This window comes from Parasteatoda tepidariorum, chromosome 2, assembly GCF_043381705.1.
Source record: "Parasteatoda tepidariorum isolate YZ-2023 chromosome 2, CAS_Ptep_4.0, whole genome shotgun sequence".
NCBI lineage: Eukaryota > Metazoa > Arthropoda > Arachnida > Araneae > Theridiidae > Parasteatoda > Parasteatoda tepidariorum.
In genome coordinates, this window is record NC_092205.1 from 96,959,871 (window position 1) to 96,983,350 (window position 23,480).

The 23,480-nt window shown below is 28.2% G+C and overlaps 3 protein-coding genes across 6 annotated transcripts; 1 reads left to right on the forward strand and 2 right to left on the reverse strand.

The window, feature by feature from the left end:
- Window positions 1–6,818: 6,818 nt before the first annotated feature.
- Window positions 6,819–9,504, reverse strand: LOC122270988 (MKI67 FHA domain-interacting nucleolar phosphoprotein-like). Its single transcript, XM_043050526.2, has one exon. It carries the CDS (start codon window positions 7,407–7,409, stop codon window positions 6,837–6,839), a length of 573 nt encoding a protein of 190 aa, XP_042906460.1. The 5' UTR covers window positions 7,410–9,504; the 3' UTR covers window positions 6,819–6,836.
- Window positions 9,505–10,092: 588 nt separating this feature from the next.
- Window positions 10,093–13,340, reverse strand: LOC107447746 (MKI67 FHA domain-interacting nucleolar phosphoprotein). The gene is made up of 2 exons (XM_016062747.3): window positions 13,189–13,340; window positions 10,093–10,705 (listed from the first exon to the last, which is right to left on the reverse strand). Exon 2 carries the CDS (start codon window positions 10,681–10,683, stop codon window positions 10,111–10,113), a length of 573 nt encoding a protein of 190 aa, XP_015918233.1. The 5' UTR covers window positions 10,684–10,705; window positions 13,189–13,340; the 3' UTR covers window positions 10,093–10,110.
- A 56-nt stretch (window positions 13,341–13,396) lies between these two features.
- On the forward strand, window positions 13,397–23,480 carry LOC107447745 (transmembrane protein 98). 4 transcript variants are annotated; one of them, XM_016062742.3, is made up of 6 exons: window positions 13,397–13,548; window positions 13,797–13,956; window positions 16,252–16,368; window positions 17,207–17,413; window positions 20,515–20,635; window positions 20,716–23,480. In XM_016062742.3, exons 1-6 carry the CDS (start codon window positions 13,473–13,475, stop codon window positions 20,842–20,844), a joined length of 810 nt encoding a protein of 269 aa, XP_015918228.2. In that variant the 5' UTR covers window positions 13,397–13,472; the 3' UTR covers window positions 20,845–23,480. The 4 variants fall into 4 exon arrangements, with proteins under 4 accessions (XP_015918228.2, XP_015918232.2, XP_015918229.2 ...); XM_016062746.3 differs by having other exon boundaries at window positions 13,447–13,583; XM_016062743.3 differs by having other exon boundaries at window positions 13,461–13,579.

Consider the following 23,480-nt stretch of genomic DNA (forward strand, 5'->3'; position numbering starts at 1 on the left):
AAGCATGCGAAGTCCATTAGCGTGTGGAGAGTCATAAGAGAAGGAAGTACGTTAGAGGTAGAGAGTTCTGCTTTACGCCACCTGTAGCCCATTTCAATCACCAATAAGTGCAAGCTTCCCTGCATAAGAAACTGGTTTTCCCCTTGTTATTTAATGGTAATAAGGTGCATAACAGGAAAATTTCCGTACAATTTTACCCAGAGACCCGACGCTTGAAGGGTTAATGTACTCAAAGTAAATAGAATTAAATTACTTAATATTAAAGCATTTAATCACAATCTTCTAAAGAAAACGAATAAAAATTTCCAAAACGTTGATGATTCTTAACTTTTAAATAGTGATCTTAACTTAATGTGGTTCAAGCAAACAATTTTTGAATATGCAAGTTCGAAATATTTTTCTAAACAATTTTAAGTATTGAATCTAACATTAGTGTGGTACATTTATTTAACGATTTATAAACGAATTAGTGGCACTAGAATAAATAAATAAATAGTGCTAAAATTTAAAAATCATTATTTAAAAACTAATCATAATGTGCAAATAAGATTAAATTTAATGTTTACTTTTATTTGCACATCAAGGTTGTTGTGGTAATTTAGATTTATAGTGTGACACTTAAACTTTTAAAATAATATTTAAACTAAGCCGCTTAGTCACTCAACTATTTTTTTTAAGGATTTTGATTTTTTCTTAAATTTAAAAAAAATTTTGTGTCAAAGTTAAACCAATGGTATTAAGATGGCTATTCTATATTGGTTTATCTATTTTATATTGGTTTAAAAAATGTAGATTTATAGTAAGTATCCAAAATTTCTTGGGCTACATTCAGAAATGTACGATACTTTTAATTTTATTAACTTTGAAATGAGTGAGTCTCTCAATCTCAATAAGAACTTATCTCGTGTCAGCCAAACAGTACCATTTGCTAATCTCGTTACGCCCAAAGAACATTTGACTAAAAGGCTATTCAGCTTCGATGTTAAGCAGAAAGATCGGGTTCAACACTTTCTTATCACATTGCAGACAGTTGGTGTGACTTTAGCAGATAAAAACTGTAACAGCGTTAATCAAAATGCATTGAGCCGCGATGGCTCTGGGGATAGAGCGTTCACCTTCTAATGAGGCGAGCCGGGTTAGAATCCCAGTCGATACGAATTCCGCATCCGGCTCGCACCGACCACGGTGCTGACGTAAAATATCCTCAGTGGTAGACGGATCATGGGTTAGAGTTTCCTTGCCGCCAGGCTGGTAGGTTCTCGTGGTCTTCCTCTCCATATAACGCAAATGTGGGGTAGCTCCATCAAAAAGTCCTCCACGAAGACAAATTTCTCCCAATACCTGATCCAGGAGTTCCCTTGTCTTCTGGATTGGGTTCAAAATAACAAGGGTACAGAGTTGAACATTAGTAGTCGTAAACCCATAAAATTTGGGTCGGCTATTCAACGACGGTTATAAAATAAAAATGCATTGAACAAAGTGGAGATGATATAGGTAAATAAACAAATGCTCTACCTTCCAAATTATGTAAATAAAGATAAATATACAATATCGTGAAAAGAAAATATTTTAACTAATTACTATTGACCAAAAATATTTATAAATTGTATATTGATAAATTAAATATTTGTGTAAAAAATGACCAGCTGAATTTTTAAAATTAGAGCGACATTTAAGGCAGTAAAATTTACGATAACCTAATAAATTGCTGTCCTCAAATTTCACATTTTTACAGGCTGTGGCCATCCTGTTGTAGAAAATAAACAGATTTTTTTTATATAACACTTCAATGAATAAAACCACCCTAAAATCTAAATATAAAGCATACATTTTTAAACACTTTAAAAAGCAATGGAAAAAAATCTTACGCTTTAACTTCGGCTTATAAAACATTTTATGCTTAGACAACACTTATAATTTATGCTAATAAAATATAAATCAATTTTGCAATACAAATTTCACGTTATGCAACCCATTTGTATTTGACTAATCTCTAAAATTAGATAAACCTGAATAAATATTACAAAAAATGATTTACCATTAAAAATAAAAATTATGTTTGGCTATTTATTTTCTTTTAAGTAAAACAAGAAAGCTAAACTGATTTACAAATAATATCACGCTGATGTTAACTTTCGATTTTTTGTTTTGACTACTGTACGAAATGAATCAGCATGAAAGAATATATTTGGCTGAGTTGTATTGTAACACGCCAAGTGCGGATTTAATAACGTTTCTCTAAATCTAAAATCACGAAATTCGTTAGATGATTATTTAGATCAATGGTTGCCAATTTTTTTGTTTTTGGCTGTGGGACTCGGAAATGATTGAATTTCTTTTTTCGAAACTTTGGCTTCATAAATGAAGTGTATTAGCAGCTATGTGGCGTAATTACCAATTATTAAATACCAATTCACTAGCATATAAGACCTGCTAACTCGATTTAATCGAAATAACTGCTATAAATGCTGAGATAGGCTATCATCGAAACAATATATTTTATTCTTGAATTTAGTTCTTTTATTTTTAATAAAAAATTTTTTATGAGAAATGCTGACATATAAATGCACATTCATTTCATAATTAACATAATAATAAGTTATAGAGTATTTAAAAAAAAATGTTTCTATTTTTTATTTTATTTACATTTTCACTTAAATAATTTCCCAAAATCTTAAATAAATTATGGATTATGAATTAGATCTAAATATAATAAAAGGTTTCAAATATCATTACTGCCAATCATTCATTCTCGTGTCAACTACTTTTATTATTATATTTAGTTTAAAAAAATCTTCAGTGAAAAATAAATATTATACTGATAAAGCTATTAGTATGTTTTTAGCACTTGAAAAGCAATTTTGAATTTGAGAAAATTAATTTTTCTCCTGTTTTTCTAGACATAAAAAAACGCTCTCTTTGTAAAAAAAAAAAAATGGCATGCCTCTATTAAATTTTTATATAAATATGTAATTTTTAATATATCTTAACTTATATTTTAATTTAGCTTCAGAGTTATGAAATAGTTGGAAAAAAAAGGTCCTTTTGTTTGAAAGCCAATTTGATACCTTCCAATTCCAATTAAATTACAATATAAGAATAATTTAAAGCATTTTTCTCGATCTTCTACAAATTAAACATCTCATACCCTGAAAGTTAGTGCTAAGTTTACTTTATCTAATTTGCCAGTTCAAAAACTAACATTTCTCGTAAACTAGCAACATTAGCTAGTAAGCATTCATTTAAACTGCACATGACTTTTCTTTTCAATAACTTTAAAGATAACATCAGTGATGTTTACTAGCTTATAGCTCTATTTAATCCAGGAATTTATTGAATGTTTTTTTTATTATCTTCGGATCTTTACTTCAGGTGAGCACAAGTAAATCAAGGTGGAAATAATAGGTGCAATGTCACTAAATTAGTATTTCAAAAGCTAATTCTGCCACGTTTTTATAGTTATCTTTTTGAAACGTGTTTCTATTAAATAATGTTAAGTCAACGGCAATATAAGTAAAAAATTGTTCGATTGTGGTTAATCTTGACGTTTTGCATGATCAGTAGCATCTGCTTTGGTGGCCAAATATTATCGAGTATTGTTGAACTTTTTTTTTTGTTGACGAGATGAACTTCTAAAATCATGTTTTTCCTACTCCAATAATGTGAAGTCACAGTTAAGGAAAGCAAATAATAATACAAAAAAGAAAATGTTTTCATTTTAAATTTTTTAACATTTGAGTATCACAAGAAGCTAACACATTATTTTATCACTTTTTAATGAGTTAGATTAAAATTGTCTAAAAACCTATTACCTGCCCCTAATTAGCTTTTCAATTGATTGTGAAACAATATTTTATTTTTATATTAACATCATTTTAAATTTATTGAAGCACAGAAACAAAGATTGAGAAGATATAGGTACTTCTGTGTTATCAGATTCCAAAAATTATGTGAAACATTGATAAAACTGTAAATCACAATTGCATATTCAATAGTAGTCAACTTAAAGTTATAAAATCTATCAATAAATTATGTTTATAAATAAATGAAACAGTTAAAGAAACATCAACATTTCGAAGGATTATTATAAATAAATAAAGTAAAACACTCCCACAAACAGGGTCCCTGATTTTTTTTAAAAACCTAAAAAAATATCTGATTTTTTCTATTTCAATCAGATTTATATTCAAATACACTGCAAGATTTTTGATTAAAAAAACTTTATAAATGTTTAATCGGAATTAAATTAATATTAAAACTATATTATAACAATATTTTAGAAGCTCTAACTACCTAAAACAATTTTTTATTATAATATATAGCTTTGAATGCATAGCAACCATTTTGAAACAAATGCATAATTGAAATTTAAAGACTAGATAAAATAGAGCATTTAAAGAATACTTTAACTATTAAAACAAGGTTTCAATTAGCAATCCATAATTTAAACTTAAAATTGTGACTTCTTTTTTTTTTTTCTCTTGATTTTTAAAATGACAAAATAAATATAACAGATTTCGTTTAGTCATTCATCAAAAAATAAAGAATCATTTAATCTATATATTTTAATATTAAATATTCATTTTTAATTCTTTATCAAAATAGATAAGCTAAAAAAATTTATTAAATAGGATTTAAATTCCATGATCTTCAATCAAAAGGTAGAATTTTAATTAACATTATTTTTATTTTTTTTATGAAAAAAATTAACGTTTATTAATTACTTTCTACAGCTATGAAAGTCAATATTAAGACAGCATTAAATGTTTACTTTAATCTTTACTTTCAATCTCAACAATCAAAAGATTTTTAAAAATGTAATTTCAAATGTGTTAGAATTTAACACACACCAAGAAAGAAAGTAATTTTGTTAACTAAAATTAATTAATGCAGCAATTTATTTAAAATAAATTTTAAAACTAAGAAAAGAAAATAATAAAAGTATCAATAATTTAAAACACTATTTTTTAAATCATTACATACATAAAAAAATCAGTTGATTTAAATCAATGATTTTAATTTAAAAAAAAACCATTTGATTTAAATCAACAAACACTGCCCACAACAAATAATTCTTAACCAGAGGGGTCATGGAAGTTAAGGCCTCCCAACTTCATGATCAATAGCAGGAATAAAATCTTTTATTTTGATATTGCAGGGAAAGGATCTTTCGACAATGTCAACCATGTTTAATCAAAAGGTACCCCAAGAGTGAATCGAGTTAGCATGTCTAATGGATTGATGTTTAATAATCGTAGGGGTAGTTACGCCACAATACACCCCCGCCCGAATTTTATCAGGGATAGAATTCGCTGAACAGATTCCACTAGTTGCAGTATCTGCGAAAGACTCGGAGAGCTGTATTAAGCTCACCGGATTTTGAGCATTTGTCGGGAGAGCTATAATAAGTTCACACGATTTTGATTTAAATCAACTGATTTTTTTTAAAAAAATCATTGATTTAAAAAGTTAAAAAACAGTGTTTCAAATTATTGATAATTTTATTATTTATTTTCTTAGTTTCAAAATTTATTTTAAATAAATTGCTGCATTAGTTTTAAAATTTATTATTGCTGCATTAATTAATTTTAGCTAACGAAATTACTTTCTTTCTCGGTATGCGTTAAATTTCAACACATTTGAAATTACATTTTCTTTTGATTCTTGAGATTGAAAGTACAGATTAAAGAAAACATTCAAGTATTTTATTCTCATAATATGTTGACAGTATCTTTGACATTATCAGATTTTCTAAAAAGAAATTTTGTGAAAATGTTTTTTAATGAGTACATAGATTTTTGTTAAAATTTTTTTTTAGCTTAAATTATACATTTTGATACAGGATTAAAAATGAATATTTTCATATAAAAATACATAGATTAAATATTGACTTATTTTCAATGAATGACTACATTTATAAACACAATATGTTACATTTATTTTGTCATCTTAAAAATCAAGAAAAAAAAAATCAGTTTCAAATTAAAATTATAGTTTGGTAATTGAAACTTTGTTTAAATAGTTTAAGTATTCTTTAAATTCTCTATTTCACCTAGTCTTTAAATTTCAATTATGCATTTGTTTCAAAATGGTTGCTATGCATTATAATGGAAAATTGTTTTAGATAGTTAGAGCTTCTAAAATATTCTTATAATACAGCTTTAATATTAATTTAACTTTGAATAAACATTTATAAAGTTTTTTAGTCATAAATCAAAGTTCTTACAGTGTGTTTGAATAAAAATTTAAAAAAAATCTGATTTAAGTAAAAAAAAACTGATTTTTTAAAAAAAAATTGAGAACCCTGGTTTGTCATGAGGGCTTCGTTCACAGTTGTGTGTGTGGTCTCTCATGTGTTGCCATTAGTAGTCAAGTGTATGCAGGATCCCGTAGTATGTAAATGAGACGAGAAAACACAGCCTAAGGAGGAAAAATGACTCAGTCACAAATAGCAAGACAACTTATCAATGTGTACCATCCATTGAAGTAGGCATGTTCATATCGGAATCCTTCGACAATGCCAACTTCGTTCAATCAAAAGTACTCTAAGATTGAATAGAGTTAGCATGTTTTATATACTAGTAAATTGATGTTTAATAATTGTAGTGGTAGCCACTATGTAATTACAGTGTATTACAGGGTCAACCCTTAAATACTGTGCTATCACCTTAGTATTAATTTCTTTGATAACGTTAATCAATAAAAAAAAAAGCTTGCTAAACAAGCACTGTTATGTTACCAATCCTTATCAATTAAAAGTACAGATTTTCAATTAGCTACTGTTTTGATTAGAAATTAAAGTATGACACAAAACTAAATTAAAGAAACAAATATTTTTATTCCTTGTTTTTAAATGAATTAATTTTAAAAGTAATGTTATTATCTTTCAAATAACTTTTCAGCTTCTTTAATCTATCCTTTCGGTTAAGTTTACTCTTTGCAATACTCTCTTCAGATCTGTGTCGGTTCTGAACATCACGGTTGAGGTCACGGCTGGTCCTTTTACCTTTCCAACCCTTAAATACATCTGGATGTAGCTTGTCTTCGGGAACGTACTCGCATTTCAGCAGCCTCTCAAAAAATAGATAATTGTTCATGGTTTCTGCAACAACTTTGGCGACATCAGCTGATTTGAACTGAATGAAAGCATAACCTTTCGACCTCAAACTCCTACGACTTTTGGCCAGACGGAGATTGGTGACTTCCCCAAATTGTGAGAAATATTGCTTCATTTCTGTCTCGTAGAATCCGTGCGGTATGTGACCGATATATATCGTTCCAGGACCACAATCTGTCTGTTGTGCCAATTTGGCTTGTTTCTTTCTCAGCCTTTTTTCTCTTTTGGCTTCATTCACGGGTTTCTGAGGTTTGATTTTTCTTCGAACATTTTCAACAAAAGAGTTCATCATTTTGGCAAATTATGTCTCTTACCTGTTAATGAAATAAAAATTTTTAGATTAGTAAAGTTTTAATCCTTAAAGTACCAAAAAAGTAAAGTTTTAATCCCGGATGTCCTTTCTTCATGGACTTCCTTAGTAAATTCTATCAGGATGAAAAATATTAAGTTTCCTTCGAGCTTTTTTTTTTTTTTTTTTTTCCCCTGTTGGTATCACTTTCATTTCTGATTTTTCAACCTTTTTTTGGCAGCAAAAATGCAAAAAATAAATAAATAATAAAATTAGAATTTGTAAGTCTGAATTCAAAATCTTTAAAAATAAAATATTTTTGCAAAAAGTCAGGAAGATGTCTACAGAATTAGACTTTCCAGTTTAAGAATCCCTACATCACTTAGGATCAGGAATTAACAATCTTCAAAGTGTTACTAATGGTCACCAATTCGTAGACACAGTCTTTTTCCAAAATTAAAAAAAAATCATAAAAATACTTTGAACTTTCCTTTTTTAAAGTGTATCCTTTAAATATAATATTGCAACTTATTCCGCTTGAAAAAAAAATTTAATTGTTAGTATGTTTAGTAAAATAAAATTGGCCTTGATTATGAAACATTTCTTCTTTGTTACAACTTATGTTTTAAATATTTTGCTTTTCATTCCTTTTGATATAATTATAAACAACTTTGGCAACTAAAAAAGTAGTTTCAGAATATATTAGAGCAGTTTAACTAATAGGAATACTCAAAATATAACCCCTTAGTATCTAGGGTAAATTTTCGTCACTGTTATAGAGAACTGACTTAATATCAGATATAAAATTCTGTGACTGTTGGAAAATTTCAATACAACTGTAAACCATATTTTATCTTAACAATGCAATTTTTCATCGAAAAAATATGATTTCTTTTAACTTTTAATGCCTAAACATTAGATTGAATGATTGAAATAGATATTATTATTAATTTTAAATCTTAATAACTGATGAATGTTACTGATATTAAAAGACAGTAATTCTATAGGTATGATTCTTGATTTTCGTAATAAGAAAAGGCAGTTTTTCCTGAATTTTTGAGCTGAAATTATATTTTTTGAAAATGCCAGGTTTTCAAAAAAGTTTATGCACTATTAGTTTAATAAGTTGAATACTTTTAAATATATGTAGGTCCATACAGGGTATCTGCTACATTTTAGATTTTCAAATTCATGATTTTCCATGACTAATTCCAAAATTTTTCATAACTTAACGAAGTTACTATTTTCTCTGACACAAACAAAATAATAAATTTTAAAAAGCATTATAATAACATTAATTGAAAGGCTTAACCAAAACTATTATACTCTGCACCTTCATGCTTATAGATTTTAAATTTAAAAAACAGAGTAAAGAAAGATTTGAAGCAATAAAATAGCTGATAAAAATACAAAGCAAATAATTCTTTTTTTTTTTTTTGCTCAATTATATTCTAAAGGTACTTTTCTTGTTCACCGGAAAGGAAGAAAAACTCCTGATTTTTCCCTTCTCATGTTGAAATTAAAAAAAAATTTACCAATGACTGGCTTGCTTCAGTTAGAATTCTAAATTGATAAAATAAATATATAACAAAAATTCTTAAATCACAGAAGTTTAAAAGATAATTTGCTCTGGAAATTATGTTTTTTCTTTAATTTTTTGTAGAACACCATAATTTTAAAAGAACATGATAAAAACATTTGATATTATAATAAAATATGACTAGTAGAGGGGTATTTGGAATCGGAATAATGGGAACACCATAAAATGGGGGGGGGGATTCCGTTTTAAATATTAGATTTTTGGAGGACCTAAATCCACGAGTTACCATGTTTTTTTTTAAAAAAAAATTAGCTAAAATCATGATAAATCTCATTCAATAACGAAATTCAAGACTTTCCATGATTTCTCATGACTTTTCAAGTATAGATACCCTGTAGATAGCAAAACTATACATAATGCACACAAATTGAATAAAAATTTCTTTTTGCAAATATATTGCAAAAATGTAGTAAATTTTTACCAGTAAAATAACTTAGTTTATAAGTAACACATTGATTAACATCCATACATGGTAAAAATAATTTTATAGTGTAAAGATTAACGTAATATATATACATACCCTCCAACTTATGAGGATTTTGAAAATAATTTTTTCTAGTGGTAGCGAACCAAAGTAGAAATTTTTAAAGCAAATGGATCTCTCATAAAACTTTTATCAGAACTTAAGAATCTAGCCATATGGCCTGCACTTTTATAAGTAATAGTGGACAAGTTACGCTAAAATNGCCTAAGGAGGAAAAATGACTCAGTCACAAATAGCAAGACAACTTATCAATGTGTACCATCCATTGAAGTAGGCATGTTCATATCGGAATCCTTCGACAATGCCAACTTCGTTCAATCAAAAGTACTCTAAGATTGAATAGAGTTAGCATGTTTTATATACTAGTAAATTGATGTTTAATAATTGTAGTGGTAGCCACTATGTAATTACAGTGTATTACAGGGTCAACCCTTAAATACTGTGCTATCACCTTAGTATTAATTTCTTTGATAACGTTAATCAATAAAAAAAAAAGCTTGCTAAACAAGCACTGTTATGTTACCAATCCTTATCAATTAAAAGTACAGATTTTCAATTAGCTACTGTTTTGATTAGAAATTAAAGTATGACACAAAACTAAATTAAAGAAACAAATATTTTTATTCCTTGTTTTTAAATGAATTAATTTTAAAAGTAATGTTATTATCTTTCAAATAACTTTTCAGCTTCTTTAATCTATCCTTTCGGTTAAGTTTACTCTTTGCAATACTCTCTTCAGATCTGTGTCGGTTCTGAACATCACGGTTGAGGTCACGGCTGGTCCTTTTACCTTTCCAACCCTTAAATACATCTGGATGTAGCTTGTCTTCGGGAACGTACTCGCATTTCAGCAGCCTCTCAAAAAATAGATAATTGTTCATGGTTTCTGCAACAACTTTGGCGACATCAGCTGATTTGAACTGAATGAAAGCATAACCTTTCGACCTCAAACTCCTACGACTTTTGGCCAGACGGAGATTGGTGACTTCCCCAAATTGTGAGAAATATTGCTTCATTTCTGTCTCGTAGAATCCGTGCGGTATGTGACCGATATATATCGTTCCAGGACCACAATCTGTCTGTTGTGCCAATTTGGCTTGTTTCTTTCTCAGCCTTTTTTCTCTTTTGGCTTCATTCACGGGTTTCTGAGGTTTGATTTTTCTTCGAACATTTTCAACAAAAGAGTTCATCATTTTGGCAAATTATGTCTCTTACCTGTTAATGAAATAAAAAATATTAGATTAGTAAAGTTTTAATACCGGATGTCCTTTCTTCATGGACTTCCTTAGTAAACTCTATGAGGGTGAAAAATATTAAGTTTCTTTCGAGTTTTTTTTTTTTTTTCCATTCCTGTTGGTATCACTGATCTTTCTGATTTTTCATAATTTTTTTTTGGTAGCAAAAATGCAAAAAAAAAAAATATATATATATATAAAACTTAGAATTTGTAAGACTGAATTCAAAATCTTCAAAAATAAAATATTTTTGCAAAAATTCAGGAAGATGCCTACAGAATTAGACTTTCCAGTTTAAGAATCCCTACATCACTCAGGAATTAACAATCTTCAAAGTGTTACCAATGGTCACCAATTCTTGGTCACAGTCTTCTTCTAAAATTAAAAAAATCATAAAAATACCCTGAACTTTCGTTTTTAAAAGGGTATTCTTTAATTATAAGATTGCAACTTAATCCATTTGAATTTTTTTTTAATCGTTAGTATGTTTAGCAAAATAAAATTGGCCTTGATTATGGTACATTTCTTTTTTGTTACAACTTATATTTTAAATATTTTGCTTTTCATTTCTTTTGACAGAATTATAAACAACTTTGGCAACTAAAAAAGTAGTTTCAGAATATATTAGACCAGTTTAACTAATAGGAATACTTGAAATATAACCCATTAGTATCTAGGGTAAATCTTTGTTACTGTTATAGAGAACTGGCTTAATATCAGATATAAGATTCTGTGACTGTAGGAAAATTTCAATACAACTTATAAACCATATTTTATTTTAACAATGCAATTTTTCATCGGAAAAATATGATTTCTTTTAATCTTAATGCCAAAACATTAAGATTTTTTTATCAAAGAAAAAGATTTATTGAATGATTTAAATAGATACTATTGTTAATTTTAAATCTCAATAACTGATGAATGTTACTGAAATTAAAAGACAGGTAATTCTATAGGTATGATCTTTGATTTTCGTAATAAAAAAGGGCAGTTTTTCCTGAATTTTGGAGCTAAAAGTATATTTCTTGAGAATTCCAGGTTTTCAAAAAAGTTTATGCACCATTAGTTTAGTAAGATGCATACTTTTAAATATATGTAGGTCCATACAGGGTATCTGCTACATTTTAGATTTTCAAATTCATGATTTTCCATGACTAATTCCAAAATTTTTCATGACTTAACGAAGTTACTATTTTCTCTGACAAAAACAAAATAATAAATTTAAAAAAGCATTAGGTATAATAACATTAATTGAAAGGCTTAACCATACCTATCATACTCTGCATCTTCATGTTTATCGATTTTAAATTTAAAAAACAGAGTAAAGAAAGAGTTGAAGCAATAAAATAGCTGAAAAAAATATTCTTTAAAGATTATATTCAAATAATTCTTTACTTTTCTTTTTTTTTTTGCTAAATTATATTCTAAAGGTACTTTTCTTGCTCATCGAAAAGGAAGAAATACTCCTGATTTTTCTGTTCTCATTTTGAAATTTTAAAAAAATTTACCAATGACAGGCTTGCTTCAGCTAGAATTCTAAATTGATAAAATACCATAGTTTTACATGATAAAATGATGAACATGATAAAAACATTTGATATTTTAATAAAATATGACTAGGAGAGGGGAGTTTGTTACAAATTCTGATAATTGGAACACAATAAAATGGAGAGGAGGTAAATTCCATTTTAAAAATTAGATTTTTTGAGGATCTAAATCCATGACCTACCATGTTTTTTTTTAAAAAAAATAGTTAAAATCATGACTTTCTATGATTTCTCATGAACAGATACCCTGTAGATAGCAAAACAATAGATAATGCACACAAAATGAAAAAAAATTTCTTTTTGCAAATATATTGTAAATTCTTGTGTTGAACAATTTTAATTATGCTCAATATGACTCAAATTATAAATTTATACCAGTAAAATAACTTAGTCTATAAATAACACTTTGATTAACATCCATACAAGGTAAAAGTAATTTTATAGTGTGAAATATATATATAAAAAAATTATACATTTATAAAATATGAGTGACCAGTCATAACCTCATAAGTGACCCGTTCCTGAGTTAATTGTTGGTAAATTATTAATAATATATTATTTAAATAACAAGTGAATAACTGCTAAAAGAAATAATTCATTAGAAAGACATCACAACGTTCTTCCTCCATGCAAAACATTTCTAACTTAAGAGTTTGATAAATTTGGTTAAAATTGAATATTCTTTGATCAACAATTACTACGAGTGACATTATAATACACCCCGTAAATAAAATAAACAACTTCGATGAACAGTTTAGTGAACATTATTTATTTTATCAATATGAATAATTAACAATTTTTAACAGTAACAAATTTTGATAAAGACATTCCATGCTAATAAATATTATTTCAAGTATGAAAGCATTATAAAAGCAAAAGGAAAAAAGGTATTTCATAATTTATCTAAATAACTTACCTAGCACAATAGAAGTATTTCAAATTATTTGATAAACTTTTATTTTTAAGATTTGGTCAACATGCCGTTGCGTACAAAATAAACAAAGAGAACGCTACGGTTACAGCGTGATGTTATCGCATTTTATTTCTAAGGAAATTTGGAGAAAAGCATTTTATCAAAATTTTCCATTACGAAACTGTTTTTGTTATTTTTAAAACAATTTAATATAATTATAAAATCATTATTCAATCCAATTTGAAAACGTTTTAGAAAATTGAGGAAATAATATTACAAGAATATATATGGCATTACAAGGAAACATAAATATAAACAATTACAGAAATGTGATGGGGGGCGGCGAAACTTCGAAAGCGTCAAGTAGTTCTAATTAATTGAATATATTTCTTGAGCAAGTATTTAATTTATTTAAATTTTATGTTAAAACTAACCAAATATAATCAAGAACTTGATTATAATTAATAAAATAGTCATAGTATGTGCAATAATTTAATTACCTAATTGAAATTATTACCACTTTCTCTACATTACATAAACATTATTTTTAAATAAAAGCTATCATTTATTAAAACATTTAAGTAACTAATATTTAAAAATTTCATTTTTAGAATCATTATTTATCACCATGGGAATGGAAGCTGTCGTTTTGGCTGCAATTACAGTACTTACCATTGTTTTTGTTGGATCACTTTTTGCTCTTATAATGATATGTCGTCATAAATATTGTCGGCCGTTTGATTTATTCTCACCGCAATTTAAGGATGCAAGGTATTTATCCCCAATGTTTTAATCATTATGTTAATACCATAATTAGCGTTTTATTAATGAATGAAATAACTGCTATGGAGCTTTTACGTTTATATAACTATTATACATTTGATTTATGTTTCGCAATTTATCTCAGTTTGAGTTACGTTTATGTTAAGTGAAATAATCTGCTTTCAAATTCTGTAGTTGCTTTTTACCTGTACATTTTCTTTTTATACAATGTATGCTTTTTTTTTAAATTCGAGAAAGATCTGTTATGTTAGACTGCATGAAATACTCTCTTGAAAAAAAATGCTAATTAGTTTTTCTCTCTCTGTAACTTTGAGTCCCGCAGTGGACTGATCGTTAAGACACGGTTCTCATCAGATCACCGAAGTCAAGCATCACTGGCTGTGGTCAGTGTGCGGGTGGGTGACCCACTTGGATCAGTCTGCGTAGGGACCGAGGGTGTGCGGTATTGGTCCTCGTTAAACTGTGCTACCGTAAAGTGCTCGACTTCGCGCGCAGGTCGTCGGGCTACCGAAGCGGGGGTGCCATCCCTTCCGCAGAGGATCAAAATTGTGATGGCATGTCTTCGGATCATCCTCCGGGATGTTTTCCAGACCGTCGCCAATAGCCCATTGTGCAGCTCTAGTGCGACGTAAATTAACAACAACTGTAACTTTGAATGCATATTTTAATCCAATGGAATAATATCATTGGATTTAAATATACATTCAAAGTTACAGATAATACAAAGTTACAGAAATATTTTCGTATTGTGATGTACGCCAAAATAATCTCAAAGTCTTGTCTACTTCATGTCATTAGTCCTTGAGAAACTGAAGAAATTATCACAGAAAGAGGACAACTCAATGAATATAATTTGTAGCCAGCCTTCGGCAAACCTCTACATGTTTTCTTTGCTTATTTTAAAATCCATTTGTTGACTCAGTTATTGTAGTTGGCGCTACAGATAACGATACAGTCATGTCCTCCGATTATTAATATTCATATAATAAAATTATGACTTTAATTAAAATAAACTTTCACAAACTTCCTTTATGAAGCCCTGGTGGCTTAGAGGATAAGGCGCTCACCTTCCAATGAGGTGACCGGGTTTGAATCCCAGGGTTGGCAAAATATTCTCAGCAGTAGTTGGATTTTGGGTTAATCTCCTTGCCTACAGGCTAACTATGGAAGGCTTTCCTCTCAATGTAATACAAAAGGGGGTGAATTTCATCTAAAAGTTCTCCATGAGGACAAATTTCTCCCAATGCTTAATCCAGGCGTTTCTTTGTCTTTTGGATTGGGCTCAAAATTACAAGGATACAGAGTTGAACATTGGTCGTCATAAACTCAAAATTGAATTGGCTATTTTATAACGGTTATAAAAATAAAATAAAAACTTCCTTAATGGAAATATGTTTATTTACTCTAATGCTTTTTTCACTTTATATGAAATGATCGCTTAATATGACAGCATGAAATACTCTCACACATTGTCTTAACACTTTGCTGATCTTTGAAATCTTCCCATCTGGCAGCAGTTAGTTTTAGCTGTTACCAGATGGCTAACTTATACTAAGGCACTTTGTTCGGTTGGGGAACTTTTTGAATAAATAATAAATTGAAATAATTTTTTTAAAAAAATTAATGAATGCATTGATTATTATGGTTTTCAAAGTTCTGTATCAGTACTATGTTGATTTCATTGCTATTATTGTTGCTAATTACCACATTGATTTAAAATATTTTATGTTATTAATTATGAACTTTCTTAATTACAATATATACTTATAGTAGTATAGTATATACTAATAATAGTAGAATATACTCATGTTATTATCTTGATAGATTTTTTAATGCATAGAACAGTGACTTATGCTGTAAGATTTATTCAATATTTCTTTAAAAAAAACCAAAAGGTTGAAAATATACCAGAAACTCTGATAAAAGTGTCATTCTCATTGTATTCAGGTCAATCAATGTGATTGATAGACCTGAACATCAATGTTGAATTTTGTAAGTTTCATAGAGTTTAAAACTTTCAGTAAAGATTAGGTTTTTGTTGTGATCATTATTTTATAAGAGGTCTATTTTTTCTTATTGTAAATTTGTGTAAGGTACAAAAATGGCACTAATTCGCTCTAAATAAACCTCTTATAAAAGTTTCATTTTTCTTCTTCTATTTGTTGGCCTAAAAGGAAATATTACTTTGAATAAATATTTCTCTTATGTTCCACTAATATTTTATGTTGTGTTGTTATATATTTAGTTGTGAAATTAGTACAACTCCATTTTTTTCTTCTCTAGACCGGAGATTAATCTGATTAGTAATGAAGATAGTGCAGACATGGAATTAGATGATGTTCGTCTCCATCCCAATATTGAAAAAATTTTAGTTGATGAACAATGGGTAGATGATGCCACGTAAGTGTTTTTTTTCTTCTTTTTTTAATATTTTCTTAATTCTTTTTATTTTACAATTAAAATTTTATGATAATATAGTTTTTATTCCAAGTTCTCATCAAATGAATTATCTCTACGAAGAAAGCGAAAATATGTACTTAATTATGTAAAAAGCTTTATTTTTTTTTCAAAAATGTAAGATGTTTCCAGCGCTGAAAAATCGGTGGCCATTTTCAGAGCTTGCTGGGTGTGAATGAGGTAAACAAAAAAGTCGTTATCATTCAAGTTTTGAGAGTATGCACTTATAGTTTGTCTTCGATAAGAACTCCCCTTGCCACAAAGTCTGGGGCTGTCGGCTGCTATGGAAACAAGAATAGTGCATTTCAGGGAGGGTAGTTTTTCTTCTCACTAGGGCTAACTCAGTAGACAGAAGAAAAAGATTCCCTTTCTCGCACCCACAAAGCCAAAACCTGTCCTAAACAGTGACCCCACACCCCTACTCGAAATAGTTATACCTCATTTCCTCAATCACCGCCACGGGTCCAATCGAATGGCTAGGAGAGTTCTTACTTTAGACAAACTATATTTTTGAATCACTAAACAGATTGACTTCCACCGCTTTCAGAACTTTTTGAAGCAATATATTATTAAGTATGCCTAGTTCTCATGTTTATATTCATTGTAATTACTTTGTGTTCTTTTAGAGGTTTTATACCTTAATGTCATTATTTGGCAAACTATATTTTTAAATATTCCAAACATGTTGACTTCAAAACTTTCTGAAGCAATATATTCATCAAGTATTTTATGTTATTAAGTATGCCTATTTCTCATGTTTATATTCATTGTGTTCTTTTAGAGGTCTTATACCTCATTGTCTGGCAATACTGAAAAAGTGCCATCATTTAACAGAAAGGTTGGTAGCCATGATGATGACACGTTTCTCTCCTGAATCAATGCAAGATTTGAGTGAAATCATTGATGTCGCTAAAAGAATAAGTCCTCGTGTCGATGATGTTGTAAGAGCTATGTACCCACCATTAGACCCAAGATTATTGGAAGCACGGTAAGCATCTTTCTTTATCCAAAAAATCTTTAAAACTATGCATTTCATCCGTATAAAGCTTTGGTGTATCTGAATTTTAAGCCACTAGGTTTTTTAGATAGGTGCATAAGTTTTAAAATAAGTTGTAAGATGGAATTTAATTTTATAATTATTTGATAAGAATTTTAGTTAATAAAACCTAAATCAGTTTAAAGACTGTTGCTTAAATCTAAAGCATTGTTGCTTTACATTTATTGCATTTTAATTAGCTGTTGAGGCAGCCAAGGCCTGCAAGGGGCTGTTGCACTGATAAAGAAGAAACGTACTTTATTTACATTGCACCAGAGCTGCACAATGGTCTATTGGCATAAATCGGGAGAAATCCCTGAAGGTCTTAGACATGAAATCACAAGCAGCGGAGATGACTCCCCTGCTTTACTTGCCTGTCGACCTGTGTGCGAAGTAAAGTACTTTGATTACTTCGCAAGTTGATCAAAGTGAGACCCGATTGGTCACTGACTGCAATCAGTGATGCTTAACTTCGATGAACTACTGTGAACCGTCTACCATTAAGATCAGTCCCCTATGTGACTTGTAAGCATTTTAAAATCGGTGATAGCTGTTCAGAATTTATTTAGTTTCATAAAAAAAAAAAAAAAAAAAGTTGCATTCATAATAATATTTTATGAAAATAAATTCCATTTCAATTAAATTCATTTAATATCAAAAAATATATTGATCAGTATATATTATGAATAGATTTAAAAAAATGTGAACATTGAAGAAACAAAAGCGTAGTAAAGGACTGTACATCCACTCTTGCCAATAAAAATTGTTTTCCTGTGTTTAATTGTTCAATTATGTTGTAACCCTGCACAGTAATACTTTTCATCATAAAATGTTTATTTTTCAATACAAAATGGGTTATATTTCACTTTTATAATATTAAAACCAATATCAATGGTTTTAATTTTACACAATGTAATGACAAGCCTTGAGACAATATAATGATAAGTCATATTTTCAATTGTTAAAGAGGGCATTTTTTACTTAAAAATACCACAATACCCATTAGATGCTTCCAAAAATTGTTTTGTTACCAAATAGAAATTCCTGAAACTTGAAGTACCTATTTGGAAACTAGATTTATCTTATAAAATTTTTTTAACAAAAGAAATAGAAATAACCATCACGTGTTTAATTGATAGTCAATATAAAATAAGAAAATAATAAATTCCAGCACTACGAAACATTACAGTTTGATGTAAAAATGTTAATCTTAGGATGTTATAGATTATCACCATATTACATCAAACTTTTTACATAAAATTTATAGTGCAACACGAAGTGAGTGACAATTAAAGTAAAATTTAAAAGAGAATGATAAAATAGTTTGGTTCATTTGTTAGATACAGTAGGTTCTACTGGGTTTAATGTGGCGAAAAGGTTGGCTGCATAAAAAAATGACCAGATAAGAACAAAATTTCACTTCGATCTTCACTCCCCCATGAAATTAAAATTACACTTTTTAAGATAAATGATTAATGCAAAAATACTTCATGTCTATTAATGAACTACACAAGTGTTAAAAGTTATGACTAGGAATTTGCAAAATATGTAGACGCATTAGCTTCTCTTCTTTGCCTCCCACAATAAGTTTTAGGAATGGACGGTTCTATTATTCTTCATTTTTGATTAGGCCGCATAGTACTGAGTCTGGTTAGTCGGGAACCTACTGTAGTTTTTCGTGTTTCAATTGATTTCGTCTATAATTATTATGAAGATAGTTCCAATATGATTTGTGACTATGGTTGCCATTATGGTTTTCTTGATTTTTACATTACTTGATATTATCATAGCTGCCAACTCTATTGGATTTTCCAGTAGACTACTGGATTTTGCTAATTTCTCCTGGTTTGCTGGTTTAATAAAAATTCTCCTGGTTTTTGTACATTTTAGTAAATTCCCTAAAATTAAATAAGTTTCCTAAAAAAATCTATTGAAATAGAATTTTTGCACAGATTTAACTTGAATATTTAAATAAGTATTACAAATATATAATGAAGCAAGCTTCATTTATAGAAATCAGTTTAAAACTTTTTTTTTGTTCCAAAATATTCAGTTCATTTTTATACAGAACTCCCTTTTTAAATTAATTAAAAATCTTAATTATTTTTTATGAATTAAATGCTTATTACTATTCAAAATTATGAGTAAACATAATACACAACATTTCAAGCATATTTAATGCTAATCATGACGAGAAAATATTGCAGTTTTTCTTCTTTGATGACTCTAAAAATCCCTACAATTTCCTATGTGTAATATATTTAGTTATATTAATCAGTTATATTATTCAGTTATTAATCATTATGCTGTTATTATGTTATTAATCAATTTTCGTAACATTTATATTTCATGAAATCTACTGGATGGTTGCCAGTTATGTATTATCGTTTTCTTTAAAAAAAAATATAGTCATCTTCTATTTGTGCAATAATTAATTGATCACTCTAGAATTTAACTGGTGTTACAGTGCTGACTAAACAAAAATCTTTAAGCATTTAATTGTATTGAACTTGTCAAAATTATTTTTGCTGACTTCTTAATTACAAAATTCAGTTATACACATATGTTTATAAATTATCCTGATTTGTGAAAAACTACTCTTAGTTTTTTAAAATGGAGCTCTGTATTTTTATTTATTTATTTTGTGAAAAATCACTTTTTAATTTGCTAAATCTAAAAATATTGTAGAATCAGTTTCTATCACTTTCAAAGTCCGGTTTGTGTTAATATGTGATAATAGTTACACAAAAACTTGTTTTCTAGGATTTATAGTTTTAGATTACGAATTTTTTTATCAATCATTATGAATTATTAACTCAGTTTTTCAAAACAATTTTATTTTTAAAAAAATTATTGTGATGGGTCAGTTTAGATAATTAAATTATTTGGTGCCAATTTTATCATAAATGATTTTGAAAATAGTCCATTTATATGATAATGTAATTTGTAAAGGGTACAGAGTCCATTAACAGACCAGAATTCTTGTTAACATACCCATGTTTTGTTCTTTTTTTTTATGTATTAACAAGTGTTTTGATTCATTATTTTTTTAGATGCATGGCTTTAATTTTATCCGTGAGTCACTTGGCACTCATAATACGATCGCTTTGCCAGTTGAGAACTTCGTGCAGTTGGGTGGAAGCAGCTTTAACAGATATGGAAGAGAATTTACAAGTAAGGGTATTGTTATTCAGTTTTAACACAACTCTCTTGTTTCTTTGACGATACTTAAAATTTTTTTAATGAAAACATAGGTGTTGAGAGAAGCTGGAATGGCATTGGAGGCTACTGCATCACTGCAAACAAATTCCCTGACAAACAACTCTACTGATTCAATTAACGCTAATAACGTTAACGGTAATTTGGTGACTAAAATTGTTTGAAGTTATGCTATATCCAAAGACTCTTCATCACTGTGTCTTCCTACATTCTAATTTTATATCATTCCAGTATATGATTAATGATTATTACCAAAATTAATTAAGCATCTATAGCATCAATAATAACATGGCGATTTATTATATTTTTACTAAATGATTTACTATCATTTATCTATTATTTTGCTTTATAGTACGTAGCATTTTTTTTTCAATTGGTACTTATTACCAAAATTCAATTTAGTATCATTGGTGTCTACAATAGCATGAATTTTTACATTTCTTTTAAATGAAATAGTACCATTCCTCTATTATTTTTTATTTTTAGTACAAAGCTTATTTTTTATTTCAATTTGTGCATTATTACCAATCCCACTCAGTTTTAGAAGAAAAAAAAATTTCCTGACTTTTACAGGTATATCAGGTAAATTGCAATGAAAATCCAGTTCATATTTTATATGTACCAAGCAAGTTTTAATAGGAAAAGTCAGTTTAACTAAAAATGTGACATTTTTACAACAAATAATTGTAATAGATGTTAGAACTCAAATTTCAATAACTGTTTACTATTATTGACAATTCAAACTGGTTATTTTCCAGTCATGATATAGGAATTTTCCAGGTTTTTGTAAAAAATTGCAATTTTTTCTTATTATTTCCTGATTTTTGAAGTTAAAATAAAATTCCCTGGCATTTCCCAGACCCATGGGAGCCCTGCAAGATTAATTAAGCCTTATTAGAGTCGATAATAGTATAGCAATTTTTTATGCTTTCCTTAAAATAATAAGTTCCTTTTCTTCATTAATTTTACTTTCTAGAACATAGCTATTTTTTAAATATTAGTTGTACAACTAGTATTGTGAATTAACTTAAATTATTTAAAGTTTCTTTAAGTTCTAATATCATGACTTCATATTGACGTTTCTCTATATTCTATTTTCATAACATTCCAATGCATATTCTATTTTTTATATTACTCGTTATAGATGTGATATACATATATATATTAGGAATTTCAGATACACAGTATTTTTTGTATGCATTTATATACATTGTATTTATTTATATGTTATTTCATAAAACAGCAATACACAACTATTTTGGATAGCTAAATACAAGAGGCAAAAGATACTGAGTTGCGAGTGAGCAACACTGATACGTAATTGCTAGCCTTATCTGAAAATTTTTAAAAACTTGAGGGTTAGATAGTTTCACTTCACATTTTTTCCCCTATGTGCAATTATTTTTAATACTATTTTTTCCATACTTAGAAATTATTTCAGTTCTGTCACTGGGGCAGGATTTTTTTTTCGGGCTTTCTGCGACATACCTTTCTAATACTAATATCTTTCTGCAAGATAATTTTAACATAACAAATATGCAAGTTACTAATTTAAAATAACAAAAGGGTCAACTTCAAAAAAAAAAAAAAAGAATAAACTTTTGGGATCAAATAAAAAAAAATTTTTTTTATTGAATATGCAATATATATTTTTTATTTTGCAATATTCTCTTACTTTGTATGGGGAAAACATGATAATTATTTCCTTTTTCGCATTTTATAAATCATCACACTAAAAAATTTATGAAATCCGTATCAGTAACTACCAAAAAAAAGATCGACAGTGAAATTACGCGAATCGAACTCATCAAACTAAACTAATGCGTAACTAAATGCGTGTTTTTATTTCGAGATTCAGTTGTAATCAATAATATCGTATTAAAAGTATAAACTTTTAACAGCTATGAGTAAATCAATAGTAATAACTGTATTAAAAAATAGAATGAAAATTTCTACAGGAAAGAAAACCAAATTTTTTCACTTCCCAAAGGAAGAATCTTTCTGCAAGAACTCAGTAACACTCTGCTATGGGGAGTTCTGTTAAATGGAAAAAATAATATACTGTAATTTTTATACGCAAAAATAACATTTATAAAATGGAAAGAGAGAAAGAAAATTATTTTTTTCCTCATCAAGATATATTAAAAGAAATATATTCTCACAGTTTAGAAAAACAATCCTATTCTACTGTTGTTGTTTTTTTAGAAGGGTTAAAGGATGTTAAAATTTTTAAAAGGTTTTTTACTGTTCTAAAAATATCAAAACATTACTATTCCTCAATAATATAACCAACCATCATTACTATTACCTCAAAGCATTTACTCTCATTTATATCATCCCAAAAAATATATTAATACTCACTTAAAGTGAATAGGAAAAGATATCTTATTTAATTTTTGAACATTTGAGTTTATAACTACAACTTTAAACTAAAAGCACGCATCACTCGTCTAAATTCATAATAACAATACCCCAAAACAAGACATAAGCTTTTCTTCATGTGCTTAATATTTACAAACGCTATTATAACCAAACTAGAATTCTTCATTTCCTGTAATTTTTCTATGATATACTACTTCTAGTTAACAATGTATGAAATTTGTGTTTTCTAAATTCTGCTTCTTTTCTCAATATTATCCAGGAAAAAAAATTTCAACTCTGTATCCAATTTTATATTAGTTTGTAGTAGAGTCAGAAGCATAACAAACATACGTTTTTCACACAAGAAAAAAAGTTTAAATAAGTAAATTTGCTTTCCAGTTCTTCTCACAGTTATCAGAGCTGTTTGTGCCCCCCCCCC